The sequence below is a fragment of the Leuciscus leuciscus genome, assembly GCF_965113295.1.
Source record: "Leuciscus leuciscus genome assembly, chromosome: 23".
NCBI classification, from domain to species: Eukaryota; Metazoa; Chordata; class Actinopteri; order Cypriniformes; family Leuciscidae; genus Leuciscus; species Leuciscus leuciscus.
This window is the reverse complement of record NC_138747.1, coordinates 24,746,424-24,764,123: the sequence shown is the minus strand read 5'-3', so window position 1 is coordinate 24,764,123 and position 17,700 is coordinate 24,746,424. Positions and strand designations below refer to the sequence as shown.

Genomic DNA, 17,700 nt, shown 5'->3' with positions numbered 1-17,700 from the left:
TGAAATACCTCACGTTCAAAACCGTTTTTCTGATAGCTCTGTCTTCAGTTAAACGCGTGGGTGACTTGCACGCGTTATCAGTTAACGCGGCGTGTCTTGAGTTCGGACCTAATGACTCAATAGTCATTCTCAAACCGAGACATGGTTACGTCCCCAATGTGATGGGCACTCCTTTCAGAGCGCAGGTCATTTCCCTCTCAGCCCTACCGGCATCCGGCAGCGAGGTTGATAGTAACCTCCTCTGCCCTGTCAGGGCTCTGAGGAATTACGTCACGCGCTCCGCCGCTTTCAGGCGCTCAGAGCAGCTTTTCGTTTCGTTTGGAGGGCGCACCAAGGGTCTCGCCGCCTCGAAACACAGTCTGTCCAGATGGATAGTGGACGCTATTGCGGCAGCTTATGCGTCTAGAAACCTGCAGTGCCCCTTGCGCATCCGGGCTCATTCCACCAGAGGCATGGCCTCATCGTGGGCTTGGTCCAGCGGGATTTCCATTCATGACATTTGTACAGCGGCAGGTTGGGCCTCCCCCTCTACATTTTTTAGGTTTTATAACCTGGAAGTTCCCGCCCTGCAGGCTAAACTTCTATCAGTCTAAGTCGTGTGTATGCCCTGCCCAGACTTTTGTGCACGGGCTACTTACTCGATTTAGCTCTCCTGGTTGAGCTGCACTAGAAAGGGTTATGTCAGTATCTGTATAGACCGGCCGAGCCGCTCTACACCCCCTAATGTGTGCTTATGAACATGTGCTGGCCCACTCTGTCGGCCACCTGTTTCCCACTTATCAGTGTTCCCCGGGCTTCCCCTGGGACTCATGTAGTGGATGCTGGGCGCACACGGCGTTGACAAAGGGTTCCCGTAGCGTAAGCTAACTTACGCAATACGAGAGAACCTCTCGTAAGAGAACGTAATCGGTTACTAACGTAACCTCGGTTCTCTCTAGAAGAGGGAACGAGTATTGCGTAACCCGCCGTGCTCGCGCCACGAGCTCATTTCGCTTCAGTCGACGAAAACCAGGGTATCAGCCTCCGAGCCTTCCTTTTATACGCTAAGCCACTCCCATTCTGGCGGGCTGTGACGCGTGAGGGCGCAACGTCACGCGAGGCTCACTGGTAGGCTGCTGCAGTTGCCGCGGAGCAGCCAATGAGCGCGCTAGTTAGCCTGCTCTAGGTCTGCTAGCTGCTGCACTGCGTTGACAATGAATACAAAATTAAGGATAATTTTTTGGCTTCATATCTCGAGAAAAGATGACTTTACCCGTAGCGTAAGCTAACTTACGCAATACTCGTTCCCTCTTCTAGAGAGAACCGAGGTTACGTTAGTAACCGATTACGTTTTATATCTCAGACATAGATGTGATAAAAATGAACGATATCACATTGTCATCTACCCCATTAAATCTTGAAAAGCTAATTAAATATATCATAGCATCTTGTTGGGCTAAGGTTTTTATTATATCTTTAAAGTCACAATTGGGGTATAACTCTACGTAATTTATGTAAACATCGCTTTAAATAATCGGAACCACAGACTGTATTTTACTCATAAATCCAAGACTAACAACTCATGTCAGAGACTTGCTGGTTTATTTGATGAGGTAAGTGTTGGCGGAAAATCACTGATAGTAATTATTTACGTATTTTAATCACTGGTACAATCATATAAATATCTAATAAATGAGTTTTTACCTAATTAGCCTAGGTATATTTTAAAACATGAGTTATGAGCACATAACAAAAATAATTTAAAAAGAAAACAAAGTGCCAGTCTTGACATAATATTGTAATAAATGCACAGTCCCAAAAGATAACCAGTCCGTTTATTTAGTTCCTCGCTCGCAGGGAAAGTGCAGTTTGTAATCGTTGTTGTCTCTTCTTTTCTGCTACTCTGATTGGCTAGAGGCTGTAAAATCATTTCCGGGTCAGCAGCTACAGGTTGCTATGAAGTTGGTGGAGATGACACGTCAGCTGCCTGGAAAAACAAAAACACAAACTGCAATACCTGCTTATATAGGACAATGTTATAAATCTCTGCGCTGCATTTAACTGCGCATTGCCGATTGCAACTGTGTTATAGACGCGAAGATTTACTGAAGACACGCACGGCGCTGCTTATGCATCACGCATGCTGAGATCGAGAGATAGTTCAGCACTTCAGCTTCATTCAGTCTGGATCTGGACCCGTCCGAGCCCCCTAGAAGATGATCAGCCCGGCAGCGTGGCGTTCTCGTGGATGAGAGAGGAGACCGGACCGGTGCTTTTGTCTTCCGCATCCCGAGCAGCAGCACGTCCAGGGACATGTCGTCCCCGTCGCCGGTGCAGATCCGAGAGGCGAACGCGCACCTGGCCGCGCTGCACAGGCGGGTCTCCGAGCTGGAGCACAGGCTGGAGGAGGCGGAGAACACCGTGCGGGAGCAGGCGGAGAGTCTCATCCGCAAAGACGAGCAACTGAGAGCGGCCACGCAACAAATCACGGAGGCCAAGGACAAGTAGGGGAAATAATCTACATTCTCAACACGATCGTGTTGTTTTGTAGACGCAGAATAGTTTTTATTTATTTACTATTTGACACGAAAACCATGCATTTGTAAAAATCAGTTTGTGCTAAATCAAAAAGCTCCATCAAGCTGCTTTAAGCGTATTTTGTTTTTTTCGTATGTAGCAGCTAGGCATGTGACGGTATCACATTTTCATGTTTCGATAATAGCTGAAGCTTTTATCACGGTATATACGGTATTATCACGATATTTAAATGAGTTGCAAAAAAGTGTTGTAATACTATAACAGGTTTAATAACTTTTTTTCTTATAGCAAAAAGAACTGAACATTTAAATAAAATAAAGCAATTGTATGAATGTAAACAAATGTTTAAACTAGATTAAAGTGCAAAAGAATTATTAAGAACAATAGGTAGGTGAACACTACAAAAAGGTCTCATTAGGTAATGCATTAACTAACATAAACGATGAGCAATAGCCACATTTGTTACAGAAGAAGTTATTACTTTTTGTTAATGTTAGTTAAAAAATACAAGGGTTTGTTCATGCTAGCTCAGGTCCATTAGGTCTCATCCTCAAGTGGTGTCAAACCTGTATGAATTTCCTGAAGACAAATTAAGATATTTTGAGGGATGTTGGTACCAGACAGTTGATGGACCCCATTGACTTCCATAGTAGGAAAACAAATACTATGGCAGTCAATGGGGTCCATCAACTGTCTGGTACCAACATTCTTCAAAATATACTTTTGTGTTCAGCAGAAGAAATACATTTATACAGGTTTGAAACAACTTGAGGGAGAGTAAATGATGACAGAATTATCATTTTGAAGTTAACTAATCCTTTAAATGACTGACGAATCGGACAATTGTTGTAGTCCTTACATAGCAACTTGTATTTTTAAAACACAGTACACTTTCATATTTTCTATTTGCGTTTCCACTGTGATGTGAACAAGACATGAAAATATTTTCAAGTAATATTAACCAGAGACCGTAATAAATCGACAACTGCTTCTCAAAAAAAAAAAATTGAAATAAATGAACAATTTCCTGAGAGTAATTAGCTGTTGGCCTACAAATTGACTTTATGACTGAACAGCACTATTCCGATTGGTGCAACTAGTTGCATGCAAATTGCGTCCAACAGATTTAATTAATAGGATGATTTGCCTACTGAAAATTTTATCTTTATTTTTCATGTAGAGAGATTTTCTTCCTCCACGAGAAGCTTTGTCAATCAGAGGAGTCCATCCATAAACTCAACCAAACGATTAAGGAAAAAGATTCTCTAATTGGACAGTTACAACACCGATGTCAGCTGCTGGACAACATTTGCAAAAACCGTCCTTTACTGGACAGCATGCTGTCCCAGATGGCCGAGGCAGAGAGAATGGGGCCTGTCAGAGATTTGGGGAAGCCCACGACCAACAGCTCTCTCACAGACGGAGAGTCCAACTGCAGTCCCAGCCGCCTCTCCAACCACAAAGACTTCTCACTCAGCGAGGACGACTCTGACGATCAGGAATTAGACGGGGTCGTGTTCGGGACCACTGTATGAGAGCCTCGGTTACACTGGCCCTCGTCTCAGGTTTAGCAGCCTGTGTGTTTTGATGGTTACAGTTGATTCAGTGTCTGGTCATCATTTGATAAAATAGCCATTGTATCGTAATACAGGTTACTGCATTGTGAATGGGATTCCACTGTAAAGAAAGAATGCCTGGTCAATTCTGGCTGAATCTATAAGATAGTGATACAAGTATGCCACCTATCATTTTGAATTGTCCCTTGGACCAGTTTTAATTAAGGTCAGTTTAATACGGAGTCCCGCATAAAAAACAACAACATGCAAATCGTTGACACAAATTAAGAATTCTTACGTCAGCACATTTTACCTCGTTTTAAGTCAATTGTGCGCGCTATATAATTATTTGTTCCCTCGATTTTACTAAATTGTGTCCACATTGTAATAATTTGCTTTCTTGTTTTTGTTAAATCAATTCAAAGCAAGGGAACAAATTAGTTCAACATGGCCACGATTTACTAAAACGAGAATGAATTCTTAATTCGTGGCCACATATCATCTTTTTGTTCCGCATGTCTTGTGCGGAGTTGTTAACTTGTTTTGGTTGCTAACTTGTTTTTCCTTCCCTTTTTAGGTTAAAATTTTCATGTGATATTTTGCTCAACTATTTATACCTGGATTTATTAGGTCACGCTAATGTCAGAGTAGAACGTTTTTTTTTAAATTTACGTACAAATTACTTGAAATTTACTGTTACATGCAGTTCATCTGCAGTTTTTATTTTTTAAAAAGGGTATCCAGTCCTGTTTAAAAATGTTTTTGATATTGCTCCATTTGTGGATATCACCTAGATGTAATGCTGTTTTGTTGGAGGCTCTCAGTGAACATTTTCAACAGTCACTGAGGATGTACAGATGGTGGATTCTGGTATAGGTTAGATATGCTGTCATGTGCAAGATAGTTGATTTAACATGTTCGTAGAGCCTTAGTGGTTGAATTTAGTTTACAGCTGGTATTAATATGCGTTTTGATGACGCTAAATACAGGTGTAAACGGGGTCTTAAACATTTTGAGCTTGTCTACTTTCGACCACTCTCACCATTTCTGTTTTTAACACACACTCACAGCATTTGACGTGATCTTGTGGCTCTCAAAGCAGAAATGAAAGCTGCTGCTCTCCGTTCTCTCCGGGTGTGATGATATGTAAATTGCGTGAGCTTATTTTTGTCCATTAGATCGAAAGATCTGAAAATCCCTGTACATTTACCCGCCCATAAACCCTCCCCTCGAAGAAATCAGGACAGAAGTGGTTGAAAGTGGACAAAAGAGATTAAAACACCAGGTTTAAACGGGTATGAGTCTCCCTTGTCTACTTGTGACCCGATCGACCACAACGCATCTTAATACAGGTGTAAACAGCCTAATTCAGTGTCATCGGTTGTATGCCATGCATTGTTTACAAATAGACATAGTTTTACATTATAAATTTGCCCCTTGGCCACAAATTCACATTGAATTACAATGCAATATTTGCATAACTATGCTGGAAAGCAAACTTAAAGGAATAGTTCACCCAGTATTTTATGTTTTGTCATAATTTACTCACCTTCATGTCACGAGAGGCTCTTCTGCAGGACACAAAATATATTTAGCAGAATGTTAACAAAAAATAGCCGTCTTTTGTGTCCTACAGATTTGGAATAGAGGGTGAATTTTCATTGTTTCATTACATTTTTCTCTACATATGAAGTAATAGAGTTCCTAAAAGACGCATGGTTGCCTGTTTTAATGGAATTATTTACTCTGAAAAATTATAATTTTATTCCTGAGCGCTAAATATCTAAATTGTGAGCTTGTATATATTAAAAGGGTTTAAACATCTAAAATTTTAGGTTGGGTGAACTGTCCCTTTAACTTCCTTTTTTGTCACTTTACACTTCCACGTCAAATATGTTTTTGTACAATGATAGTTTACAGTAAGTTTTGTTAACATTAGTTAATTCAAATGCATCAGGGATTAAAAAGGATTTTTATTTTTACAGCATGTATTAATATGATGTTATATAAATATATTACTGTTAATTATTAGTTCATTTTAATTATAGAATTTGTAAAAAATATTTACAATTTGCAAGTAACATTAACATTAATAAATCATTTCAATTTAGCTTCTGCATAGACAAATGCTGCTTGCTGAAAAACTGAAAATGTTTTCCTCCAATGAAGTGAGTGGTGGTTATTTCATATTTAAAGATATGTGTTGGAAACTCTTAAGTAACAGGATTAAACCATCAGTTTCTGAGAGACCCTTCCACCATTGTGATGGTGAGCAAAGTGCTGAAGTGACGGTATGACAAATTACTCTGTAATTTAAGGTGTTATATATAATTAAGTGATCTATGCAGTGAAGTTGTTCTCTGAGAGCCTCTCTTAATAAAACAGCGAGCACTTAAAATAGTGCGCCACCACATAAACGGAGCAATTCCAACCGAGCTAAAGCCGTTACTTACACAATTACAGGTTTATGTTTGAGAAAGTGTGTAAAAGCATTTGCTTTCATTGTTGAATTTTCTTCTGTAACCTTTTGCAACTGTCCTTTTATTTTCTATTATTTCAGTTCTGCAAATGATAATGTGATGCTAATGCATATAGACCTTTCTCCAAATTAATTTAGTTATTCTTGAACATTTAATTTGGCCTTGCAAAATGAAATCTATGCAAGCCTGTTATATTTTGCCATATTTATTCAGTCAATCTGTGTGGAAAGGCAGATGGAGGGGAGCCACATGAAGTAGTGAATGAGTGTACTGATGATGGGGCATTATTCATGTACAGCGTGTCATTTGTCCTGTTACGATGTGATGGTTACACAATATTTTCGTGTTCGTTCTAAGAGTTACATGTGGTACTGGACTACAGCATGGTAATTTTACATATTGGGGCATGTCATATTTGTCTTGTTAGTGCCCTGTACAGAAGTGTGTTTGCTAACATTTTTCTCAGAAGTAAAACAGTGCCTAAAAGACTCATGGTTACTTGTTAAATGGGATTATTTATTCTGAAAAATTCTAATAAATTATTTTGTTATTCTTGAGTGCTAAATATCTAAATTGTGTACTTACTCAGAAACACGGTATACAGGAAATAATAAAAATATTAAATTAATAAATTCAGGAGAATTGAATACAAATTCATCTTTATTCAATATTTAATTATACACTTTTTTTTTTTTTTACATGACATTTCCCCCCCATTTTCATTGATAGGAGAAATAAAGTTGTCAGTAATTGTGTTGCATTAAAAGTGCTTCTGTTGCACTGCACAAGTACAGGCTCAGTGAAAAAAAAAGACTTCATAATGCATCTTTGACAGGGTCAGTGGGGTAACAGCACCTTCCTCTACCAATGCAGTTGTGAAAACCCTTGGTCCCGTCCGGGCCGACAGGCTGGCGCACAACCAGCAGACCCGAAGACCTCACAATCTGATCGGGTGACAGCAAGCTTCCCATCTCAGGCTGAATGACCTTGGCGGCACTTTTCCGTCTCTGGACCCACGGGCTGCCAGTGAACCCCGTATCATCCGGAGAGAGCTCATCCGAGCCCTTGTACCTGCTGAAGGAGGATGTCCCGGCTCCAGTGGGCGTGCTGCTGAACGGATGTGTGGCCAGAGGAGAGGTCACATGACTGCAAGGAAAAAGCTTGCGAGGCAGGAGGGGGCTTCCTACGGGACTGCCAAGAGGATTCCTGTAAGGGTCAGAGCGGAAAGTGGATATCTGCGGGATGGCGAGGGGACTGCCGTAGAGGGCCTGAGGGCGGGACACCCTGCGGTTGGGTCGGGGTGAGGCGGGGGCAAAATCGGACTCTGAAGAGCTGCAAACAGCCGAATCCTCCAAAGAGTAAAGGGACCGCCTGGCTTTTCTGGTGGACTTTTTTAAACTGTCGTTGTCAATGCCTTCTTCTGACTCTTCCTCCACTAGGTTTTGGCTCCATCCCGGCTTACGAGTCCCACGGCTGCCCAGCAGGACCACACAAACACCCCTTCCTCCCTGTTGCTGCTCTTCTGTCCTCAGGGTGTCGTACGCCTTGCGCGCGCCCTCTAGATACTCGTACTCCACCACAACACACACTTTGCGCCCCAGTTCCAGGTGTTTCTTTGTGTAGCGTTTCAACTCTGCAGGGATCTCTTTTCCTGGGCGCAGAATGCGAAGAGATGAAATGGTGCCGTAGGGGGAAAACATCCGCATTGCAGCTTCCATGATGCCTAGCTGCTCCCCACCCGGTGACCCATTTAACTCATCCTTGACTGGGCCGACACCGTCCAGGAAGTTCCAGGCCAGAAGCAGCTTGCTAGTGGGAATGCACAGGAGCCAATCGGGTACTGGAGTGCGTCGTCGCACCTTGGTTCCCATCTCATTGACCTCCAGCTGCGGAGAGGTTCTTGAAGCAGCCAGTGTGGTGCGCCAGTCACGCGTCAGATCTCGAATCTGTGACAAGACAATGAAAAGAACATTTCCCGATGACGACACTTCTACTCGGATCGGGGTGTTGGTTTTTTGATCTCACCTTTTTGAAAGATGTCAGCAGCTTCAGACTAACATAACCCATCTTGTTTCTTTGGATATGTTTAAGCAGAAAAGCATCTTCTGATAGATTTTCATCTGATAGGTAGTTCTCGAGCTGGGCTGTAATTTTTTGTGTCAGATCGTCATTCGGAGGAATCCAGAGTTCACCCTCACAGAATTCCTCTTCAAAAACATCAATCAGTTCAGTCGAACTCCTGAAAAACAGTTCTTTCTTTATTAAAATGGTTTTGGAATTAGACATTAGAAAAACACTTCAAATTGGATCATTCCCAGGATTCGGTAATATTTCAATGGATTTGTTATTTATTTAAATTTTTTTAAACTACATATTAATTCTCTAAATACTTCCCATCATTAGGCACATATCAGACCTCCAACAAATAAAATTTTCCCACTACAAGCATTAAAGCATTTTTTTTTTCATTTTTTTTTTTCATAAACCACTTTTATAAAAAAATACCTACTGCTCGTGTCCCTCATAACAATTTAATAACTACAAATGTAACATTTATGATATTTTTTCCATTTTTATGGGACTGAAGTAAAAAAAACTTTAAAAAAAAACTAATTAAAACCACAATTTTATTGTCAGGTGGTATAATAAAAGCCTTAATTTTTTATCGTCTTCCCTATTTTTCCCCCAAAAGAATTGAGTCCCTCTCATATTGTGCCTTTCTTTCTGGGTCCGCATATCTTTCTGCTGCTGATGTGGCTGCCATTTCTGCCATTCTTGTCAAAGTTGGGCATTAGCTCATATATTCTATTTATAACAGAATTATGAGCTGTCATGATTTTGGCAAGTATATCTTTATTGAAACCATGTCTATTTTATATATTAATTAATTAAATTAATTAAATTAATTAGACGCTTACCCTGTACACCGCCGGTAATAGATGGGTGCAAAGGAGAAAAGAACAAAAAAGTCAAATCAAGAACAAAAGAAAGTCCCGCACACTATCAGTACTGGCAAAAGTATCAATAAAAGTTGACCTTCATTTTTTTTAAATTAAAATTATTCATAAATGAAGTGGAAAAACTCAACCCTGTCACAAGTTTACAACCTCAAAACAATGAGAAATATTTGTGACAGGGCTGAGTTGTCTTTTTTTCCTTTTCTTTTTTTTGTTGCAAAATGGCCTCTGCTCCTGTAGGACAGTTGACCATATATGGCAGCAATGAAATAAGTACTTTGTATATAGGCCTACTTATGGGTAAAAAAAAAATAAAAAAATCTTAATTTTTTGTGATGGGGTTTAGTTTGACAGTACCCTCCCCCTGACTACAATACGCCTCAAAAATATGAATAGAAAGTAGGATACTACTAATCTCCTGCACCACTGTTAGAGAGACCTGAATGATGTCATTTCTGGTAAATTATGTCACATATGGGTGGAGCTTAAATTATTATAGGCAGAGAATTGTTGGTATGAAGTATTGAGTTTAAACTAAGGGACATAACTCTAGTCTTTTATTTATTTTTTATTTTTTTTATAAAATATCTTGCTTTAAAAATAAATAAATTCACAAGAAAGTAAATAAATACTTACAATGTTGCCAAATTATAGACACTGTACACATTTTGTTAAATATTTTCTAAGTATAACTACAAATTCAGTGAAGTGCCTTAGGCACATGACAAAATGCTTAGTGTAGGCTATGATAGAAATAAGACATTTTGTGATAAAATCATTTAAGCGCAATTTCATTCCAGAATATTGTGAAAAGCTTTTAACGTTTCATTTTGGTGAACCACTGAAATATTACCAAATCCCAGGAATAACCCAACTCATCAATTATCTAATAAGTGTCTTACCCGTCCAAACTATCATTTAGCAGCCCATCATCAGGGAATGAGAAGTGTCCCTTTGACTGCTGAGTGTCCTCACAGTGGAAGATGTCAGTAAAACCAGGTGAGGACATGCTGTTGACAAACTTTACACTGACAAAGGCTGAAATGTAGGCTACTAGACATTTAAAAATATATATTAAACATTAGTTGTTAAACTGCGTTGTAAACAGCCTACCTGACGACTTCCCTGTCTGCTTCCCCGTTTCCCGCCACACATCTCCTGAAAACAGGTGATCCCTTTTTAGAATACTGATTTAAACGTCCATACGTCACAATTGAAAAAAGATGTCTATTGGGCGACGTCGTACTTGTTCTGTAGGCTATAGACAAATCACAAATAAATCCTCTGGGAGCATAAAAAAAAGAATAATAATAAAAAAAAGTTTAAAGACATTTGTCAATCTTCCAGTCTTTTAAATAAAGACATAAAATATATATATTTTTTTTTTTGTGATAATCATGAACATTCTGAAAAGGTTACTTGATATTAAATATATAGGCTATAGGCTAATGCACATGCGCACTGAACGCAAAGTATAAATAATTCTGCCTGATATTATTCTCGTAGACCCTGCCATAATTATTTACACTTAATCTCTCTTAATTACTCAATTACACGCAGCCTCTGTTCCCAAGACTTTACTAATGGGTGTGTTAGTTACTTAGCGAACCATGGACTTTTGGAGACCCTGTAGACGTTATGCAAACCCACCATGGACCCGACTGGTGTGTGTACTGTGAGGGGTGAGGTGTCAAGATTGTGTATTCCAAATGAAAAGGTACCACGGGGGATCCGTGAGACGGTAGAAGCCTACGTGCAGGAGTCAGGACTCCTGCAAACCCCCTTACTCGGCTTCCTGTATATTAGAACTGTTAAACGTCCCGGACAAGTTATTCCTCACTTGTGTTGCATTCTTCAAAGAGCACGATGGAGGTAGTCTGAAGTCCTGCTAATTAACTAACACGATTCACAGGCAATAAACACACTCAGGATAATGTGGGCTCAACCATATTATAATTACAGTAACGGTTGCTTTTGTAAACGTGCGAGCGGAATTTGCCATGTAAACGATCACCGAATAAAAACATTTTCGCGTTTTCTGAACGATAGAATCAGATCATTTGACCTGCAAGGCAACACGAGTAAATCCAAGAAGCTACTTAAATGTATAAAAGGTTGAAGCTTCAGTTATAGGGATATTTTTGAATAGCCTATTTGAAGAAGAACAAAAAGTAATGGAATGAAGATGAGAACATGGCCTTGATCAATCTCCAAATGGGTAAATATAGATATCATGTGTGAAGGAATCATTTTGTAGGCTATAATAGTAAATGATGAGTGGTGGCAACGGGAATTCTCCCTTTCTGGTAAGCCTTGGGCTTGCTAGTTGAACAATGTGGATTTACTTTTAAATTGTAACATATTTAGATATTATTAGCATGTGCTGGATGATGATGCATCAGCCAATGTATAGGAAATACATAGAAACAATTGCTAATTTAGTTGTTATAGCACGGACTGTCAAATATTAAAAGTTGGCCTGCTACCTGGGATAAACTTTTACAGAATATATAAATACATTTAGTATAATTATATTAAAATGTATTTAAACATTCTGTAAAAGTTTATCCAGGTGTCAATTATGTACAATACTAAATAAACTATTGTATTTACATTTTTATTTGGACAATTTAGAACATGTCAGACAAAGCAAAATAGGCAAACCAGTAAAATAGATTAATCTGAAAGGTTAAGCTATTATATGATAATATATATACAGACATGTGAATGTTTACGTATTTAATTGCCCATATTTTATTGAAGATGTCATAATAGCAACACTACGAATGCAGACTGAACGGTTTCACTCAACTAACCTAAAGGTTTTAATAAAAGCAAAGATGTCTGAAATCTAATTCATGGAAATACTTAATATTAACCCCATTAATTACAATAATTATTCAATTTAAAAATAATAACACTAGTAGCAGCATCTTACCCCGACACACCATATCACAATGTAAACAATTTTACACTTAGTTACATTTAATATCAGTGTCACTATATTGCCTTTACAGAGTGGTCACCTGATACTTTTCAATTCCATGGTAACAGAATCTAGCAAATATAACATTTTAACACTCAAAAACAATTAAACAATAAAATAAATAAAGTCATTATGATCTATTTTAAAACTAGAATGATTGTTTTAAAGCATTTTATTTATTTAACTTTAAAATCACCCTAGAGGACAGAACAGTAACACAAGAATATACCCGTTTATGAGCCATATTACAATTAGTTTGTAGTGACATATCATAACCAGTAGGGGACACTCGTTGATAGAAGATAATTCTGTTGAAGCACTGATTGCTGAAATGCTTGGCTTGAACCAGTAGCACTCATTATCATATTTAAGATTATAGCATTTCTTTACTGTTAATTCCAATTTATGTCATGCAAAAGTACAGTTATTAAGTGACATTGTGATAACTTAGGCTACATCAGTTTATGATCATCTAACAGCAGATGGCGCATTAGAACAGTTAATTGATTCAATCCAGTTATTGAGTTATTGATTGATTTGACTGATTTGAAAAATCCCTTGAGGTTCATTAGAAGCCCAGAAATGCACTTCAACGTACAAGCCATATCTGAGAGTGTTGCTGCAGCAGGGACATGCACGCGATGTGCTGATGATATTATGACAGTCATATTATTATGACCCTGAAGGCATGTCTATCGAGGAATGGAAATCGATCAAACAATGAAGTGCAAGATGTTGACCCCAGTGTTTATGCAGTCCGGCGGCGGGTTTCGTAACTCGAGCACAACAAGGTCCCATGATAACATCAACAGCTCTGATCCTGTGACTGTACCGTCTATAATTAGCCGGTGGAACTGGAACAGCTTGGGTAATGAAAGTTCCAGGTAAGAAGGAGACAGAAACTCAACTACCTAGAGCCAGTTCAGACGACTTGTGTTTTGCAAAACAATGTCTTCTGCAAAGATAGCCTGAATAAACAACGCCGTCGCTTTTAATGCATCATTTTCGTCCCTAACTGTGCACAGGATGCCAGGAGTCACGAGTCATCATCATAGGCCTATATAAGGGAGTTTCGACAAACCAGCTCGTGCAATTTCAGGACGTGGCAAAATGTTATAGATTCAATAAACATATGATACAATGACTATTCCCCCCCCCCCCACACACACATATGTTATATAGGCTACTTGCAATTCAAAAATGAAATTCTGGCTTCATTACGTTCTGTAGCCTACATGATGCAAAGGTTTCAGATGTAACTGCAACATGCACATCGAAAGCAACTGGGAAACTCCATCATTTCCATAAGGAAATTCCATCGGTCTCAGTCAGTAGGCTACAAACAAATTGAAAGCTGCTAGGTGCGTGTTGTATTGGTAGTTTGGGGAGATGTTCCGCGAATCAGCCCACGTGGGGTGAAAGCAGGAGTTTCCCCCACAACCAATGGATGCGCGAGCGCAAGACGCTTGTGGAACATTTCTAACCAATCAGAAAGACGAGCGTTTTGCTAAGCCGCGCCCAACTCGAAAGCGGTATATATACGCGCGTTTCGCTTGAAGTCGGTAGAAACTAATTCTGAGACACAGCGAAGCGAGCAAAGGAATACTACAACTCCAAGAGATAGGCTATCTGGATTATACTTTTGGACAGCACACTTTGACTGGATTTTACGATCTCCTGGAGACTTGTGGATTACTATTATTTGAAGCAAAATGACCCTGGAAGAACTCGTTGGATGCAACATAACTGAGAAAAAGTAAGTTATTTATTGCATGCATGAATATCAACTGCGAATCTCAATATGTGTTTTTTTCTATATAGAAAACTATCCGACTGTCGCTTACCATAGTCGCATTTTTTTACAGAATGGACACAGTGAGCCAAGCATTGGAAGAGCTGCTGGTAGCAGCACAGAGACAAGACTGTCTAACAGTCGGCGTTTACGAGTCTGCAAAACTAATGAATGTGTAAGTATATATTTATGTCTGACTTTCCATATTAGACTGATGTTGCTATAGCCTATTGCGTTATCACCACAACCAGGAGTCTAATTGCATTTGATTTGATTTACAGAGACCCAGATTGTGTCGTACTGTGCGTTCTGGCCACCGATGAGGAGGACCAGGACGATATTGCGCTGCAGATTCACTTCACGCTCATTCAGGCGTTCTGCTGCGACAACGACATCAACATCCTGCGCGTGTCAGGTCTGAGGCGCCTCGCGCAGGTGCTCGGCGAGCCGGCCGCCGTGGACAACAGCGAGCCGAGAGACTTCCACTGCATCCTAGTCACTGTAAGTACACTTATATTCGCACACTGCTTAGCGAAGGCAAATTATTTCGAATCTTAATATCATATGACGTTGACTTACGTGTCATTTTATGCTTTTTCACAGAACTCTCAATGCCAACCACTCAAATGCCAGGCGTTGAAGGACGTGGGCAACTACTGTGAAGAGAGCCGTTGCAAAAACCAATGGATTCCTTATCTGTCCCTGCAAGAACGTTGAACGAGTCGCGATGCTATTGCTGCAAGGAAAGGATGAAAGGGTCATTCTCTGCGAATGAAAGCAAAAGGGCTCTGCACTAGCCGCCGTTGACTGCTCTGCTGCGTCATGTGAAGGGGCTGTGAGAGAGAAAGCGGAGCTCATGGAACTGTGCGCTCGGTACATGATTCCCCCCTGCCCCTCCAGCTTGTCGTGTCCTCCGTGGGAAAAGGAAAAAGTGGTCGTTTTGGTTGCGGAGGAACAAGTTGTGGGAAAATGAACTGTGAAAGCCTGCCTGTCGGCACAAGCTGGAGAACTTGCACGCAGGCGGCGTGGGCGCGCGCGCGCCCCCGGCTTCATATGTGCAATGGGTTGGAAAGAGATGAGTGTACGTCACTATCGCTGACTGCGGGACGAACATTTTGAAATGTTGAGTGAATCATCTGTGTATTAGCCGGACACGATTAACTGCAGTAGCATTTATGTCAAGCTACAAATGGACTGCAATCGCTTCTGTTAGACTGCACTGATCGAAGGACCGTGTTTGTGGAACAACATGAATAATGCTGAGTTGCATACATGCATACATACTATGAATTGTTGTTGGTTAAGTTATTTCCAGTAATTTAAACAGAGTAATATATGCATTGCTTCTCTTGTCAAATGCAACATTGTTTCAATAAATTATTGTTTGAGACTTACTCCTCTGTCTAATGTTTTGCTTTGGGGGGTTTAGGGGTGGTAGACAATTCAGTATGTTTCTTATAGTGGCACTAGTATATAATTGTAAATGGGCCATGCAGATTCACTTACCTTGGTCCATGTTTAAAATAACAAAGAATTTCCTGGTTAACTTCCTTGCAAATCCCAGTGTCTTCCCAAAATTAGCCTGGACTGTACAGCAAGGACTGGGAGGGATTTACCCCACTGAGGTGTGAATGCATTCAGTGGAAATGTTAAGAAAGAACAAGAGCCCTAAGTGACGTGCAAACAAATCGCACAGTTTGCCAAAGGATAGTCTTTGTATCCTCTTGTCCTGGAATCAACGTCATATCCTTACTGACACAGTTAATTACAACACTGCGCTGACAGGAATGCAGACATATGAGTTATTTATGCTGAGTTCCGTCTGCTTTCACAAGCTCCACTCCTCTATAAAGAGACTGCACAGGGCTTAGATAACCTCCAGAAAATAATCTATAAAAGCACTTTTCAGTAAGTCATTACATAGAGGTTATCAGGTATATGGTTACACATCTCTTATTATTTCTGGAACAACCTGTAATAGTTGTGTAGCAGAGAACTTGTTACAGTACACAGTGGCCTTTTGCTATGTTTAACAGGCCTCACAACAGAAGGGGCCTCCGCTTGCACTCGAAAAAAAAAAGCCCTGTCTCCTGTTATCACAGAAATGAATGGGGGCTAGGGGCAAAAATGCCACCAAAATTCAAGATATAGGCCTATGGGTCAAATATGTCCTTGTTTGAGCTCTTGTTTTTAATATTTATTACAGGCCATAGAGTGGCATTTTCGCGAATATCGGCACGATTGCAAATGTGATAGCCTATTGATTTCATACAACAGCTCAATAAACAAGAAGTTAATGTTAGGTGACTCATTTTAGTCTTAGAACATTGTCTGTTTTTGCACTATTACCAACAAAAATATTTCCAAACAAATCCAGAGCCGTCTCTGAGCAACACAGAGATGTTTCGCTACTAAATGAATTTCGTTATGCGTTTTTTTAACAAATCGTTTGACTGAATGAGGGGGGCCTCCAACTGCTTCTTTGAAACGTGCCTCCGAATTGCAAAGGCCGCCTCACATATTACAGCAGCACCTGGGATCGTGTCTTCCTCAAGGGCACACAATGCTAGTTCATGCTTTATCCTTTCACGGCTTGAATCTAAAAGGTCTGGGTTACTAGTGCAAAGCATTAAGTTACCACCACCACCTTTCTGTAAAACTCTGGCACACACTTCTTTGTGAGCTTTGTTTTTCCAGCTCAGTTGCAGTTTAGGTCAATGTTGTGAACTCTGCGAGGTGAAGAACATACATGCTAACACCTGCTGATAAAACAAACAGTGCATCCTATGAGAGATTCATCCAACAAAACACCTTCGTCCTGCTGTTCATATGATGATATGATGTCTATATGATGCATTATGATGATTATTCAGAATCACTCGCACGTTGTTGTTGTGATATCCTTTTTGTGCTTTCATATTGGGCATAAATGCTAATCTGTAGCAACAAATGCACTAGTATTCTACAGTCATTGTAAAAATTAACTCGATATTAAAGATAGATTTATCAAGGGATAATAATAGAATTGAATAATCAGAGTTTCCAGAATTAGTCTCCTTTGAGATGAAAGGCATCAAGTATTTTTCTCGGGCATTCCCTGAGAGATTGTGCGTCTGACGTAGGCCGTCTCTGATTACGCAGTGGAACCCCGGAAACGTCATTGACCATTTAAGGGCAAATCTGAAAACGCCAAGCATGTTGAGTCTTATCAAACACTAGAGCGAAATATAAAGATTCTAGCAAATTCTCAGCGTTTAAAGTATCACACTATTCGTGTTTGTTTGGATAGGGCATCTCCTAACTGCTCGCCGGGCGAGTCGTGCCCAGCTTCTGCCGCCGGTATGTGAGGAATGCGGAAATAGTGGCTCTGTTTGCACAGAAGTGCCGCGTGAGTGCATTAGCTATTTCTCAC

The 17,700-nt window shown here is 40.1% G+C and overlaps 3 protein-coding genes and 1 long non-coding RNA gene across 6 annotated transcripts; 2 read left to right on the top strand and 2 right to left on the bottom strand.

Moving 5' to 3' along the window:
* Positions 1-1,797: 1,797 nt before the first annotated feature.
* LOC309487557 lies at positions 1,798-2,226 on the bottom strand. The gene is made up of 2 exons (XR_014201884.1): positions 2,086-2,226; positions 1,798-1,966 (listed from the first exon to the last, which is right to left on the bottom strand). It is a non-coding gene; the product is annotated as an uncharacterized lncRNA (long non-coding RNA).
* On the top strand, positions 1,912-5,593 carry vmac (vimentin type intermediate filament associated coiled-coil protein). 2 transcript variants are annotated; one of them, XR_014201883.1, is made up of 3 exons: positions 1,912-2,483; positions 3,698-5,159; positions 5,252-5,593. XR_014201883.1 is itself a non-coding variant. In XM_082155286.1 (2 exons), exons 1-2 carry the CDS (start codon positions 2,293-2,295, stop codon positions 4,050-4,052), a joined length of 546 nt encoding a protein of 181 aa, XP_082011412.1. In that variant the 5' UTR covers positions 1,912-2,292; the 3' UTR covers positions 4,053-5,593. The 2 variants fall into 2 exon arrangements, 1 of the variants encoding a protein (XP_082011412.1); XM_082155286.1 differs by having other exon boundaries at positions 3,698-5,593.
* A 1,712-nt stretch (positions 5,594-7,305) lies between these two features.
* larp6b (La ribonucleoprotein 6, translational regulator b) lies at positions 7,306-10,729 on the bottom strand. 2 transcript variants are annotated; one of them, XM_082155284.1, is made up of 4 exons: positions 10,624-10,729; positions 10,413-10,531; positions 8,579-8,792; positions 7,306-8,499 (listed from the first exon to the last, which is right to left on the bottom strand). In XM_082155284.1, exons 1-4 carry the CDS (start codon positions 10,663-10,665, stop codon positions 7,369-7,371), a joined length of 1,506 nt encoding a protein of 501 aa, XP_082011410.1. In that variant the 5' UTR covers positions 10,666-10,729; the 3' UTR covers positions 7,306-7,368. The 2 variants fall into 2 exon arrangements, with proteins under 2 accessions (XP_082011410.1, XP_082011411.1); XM_082155285.1 differs by having other exon boundaries at positions 10,413-10,520; positions 10,624-10,651.
* Positions 10,730-14,057: 3,328 nt separating this feature from the next.
* gadd45ba (growth arrest and DNA-damage-inducible, beta a) lies at positions 14,058-15,682 on the top strand. Its single transcript, XM_082155054.1, has 4 exons — positions 14,058-14,252; positions 14,362-14,463; positions 14,570-14,789; positions 14,892-15,682. Exons 1-4 carry the CDS (start codon positions 14,209-14,211, stop codon positions 15,003-15,005), a joined length of 480 nt encoding a protein of 159 aa, XP_082011180.1. The 5' UTR covers positions 14,058-14,208; the 3' UTR covers positions 15,006-15,682.
* The last annotated feature ends 2,018 nt before the right edge of the window (positions 15,683-17,700 follow it).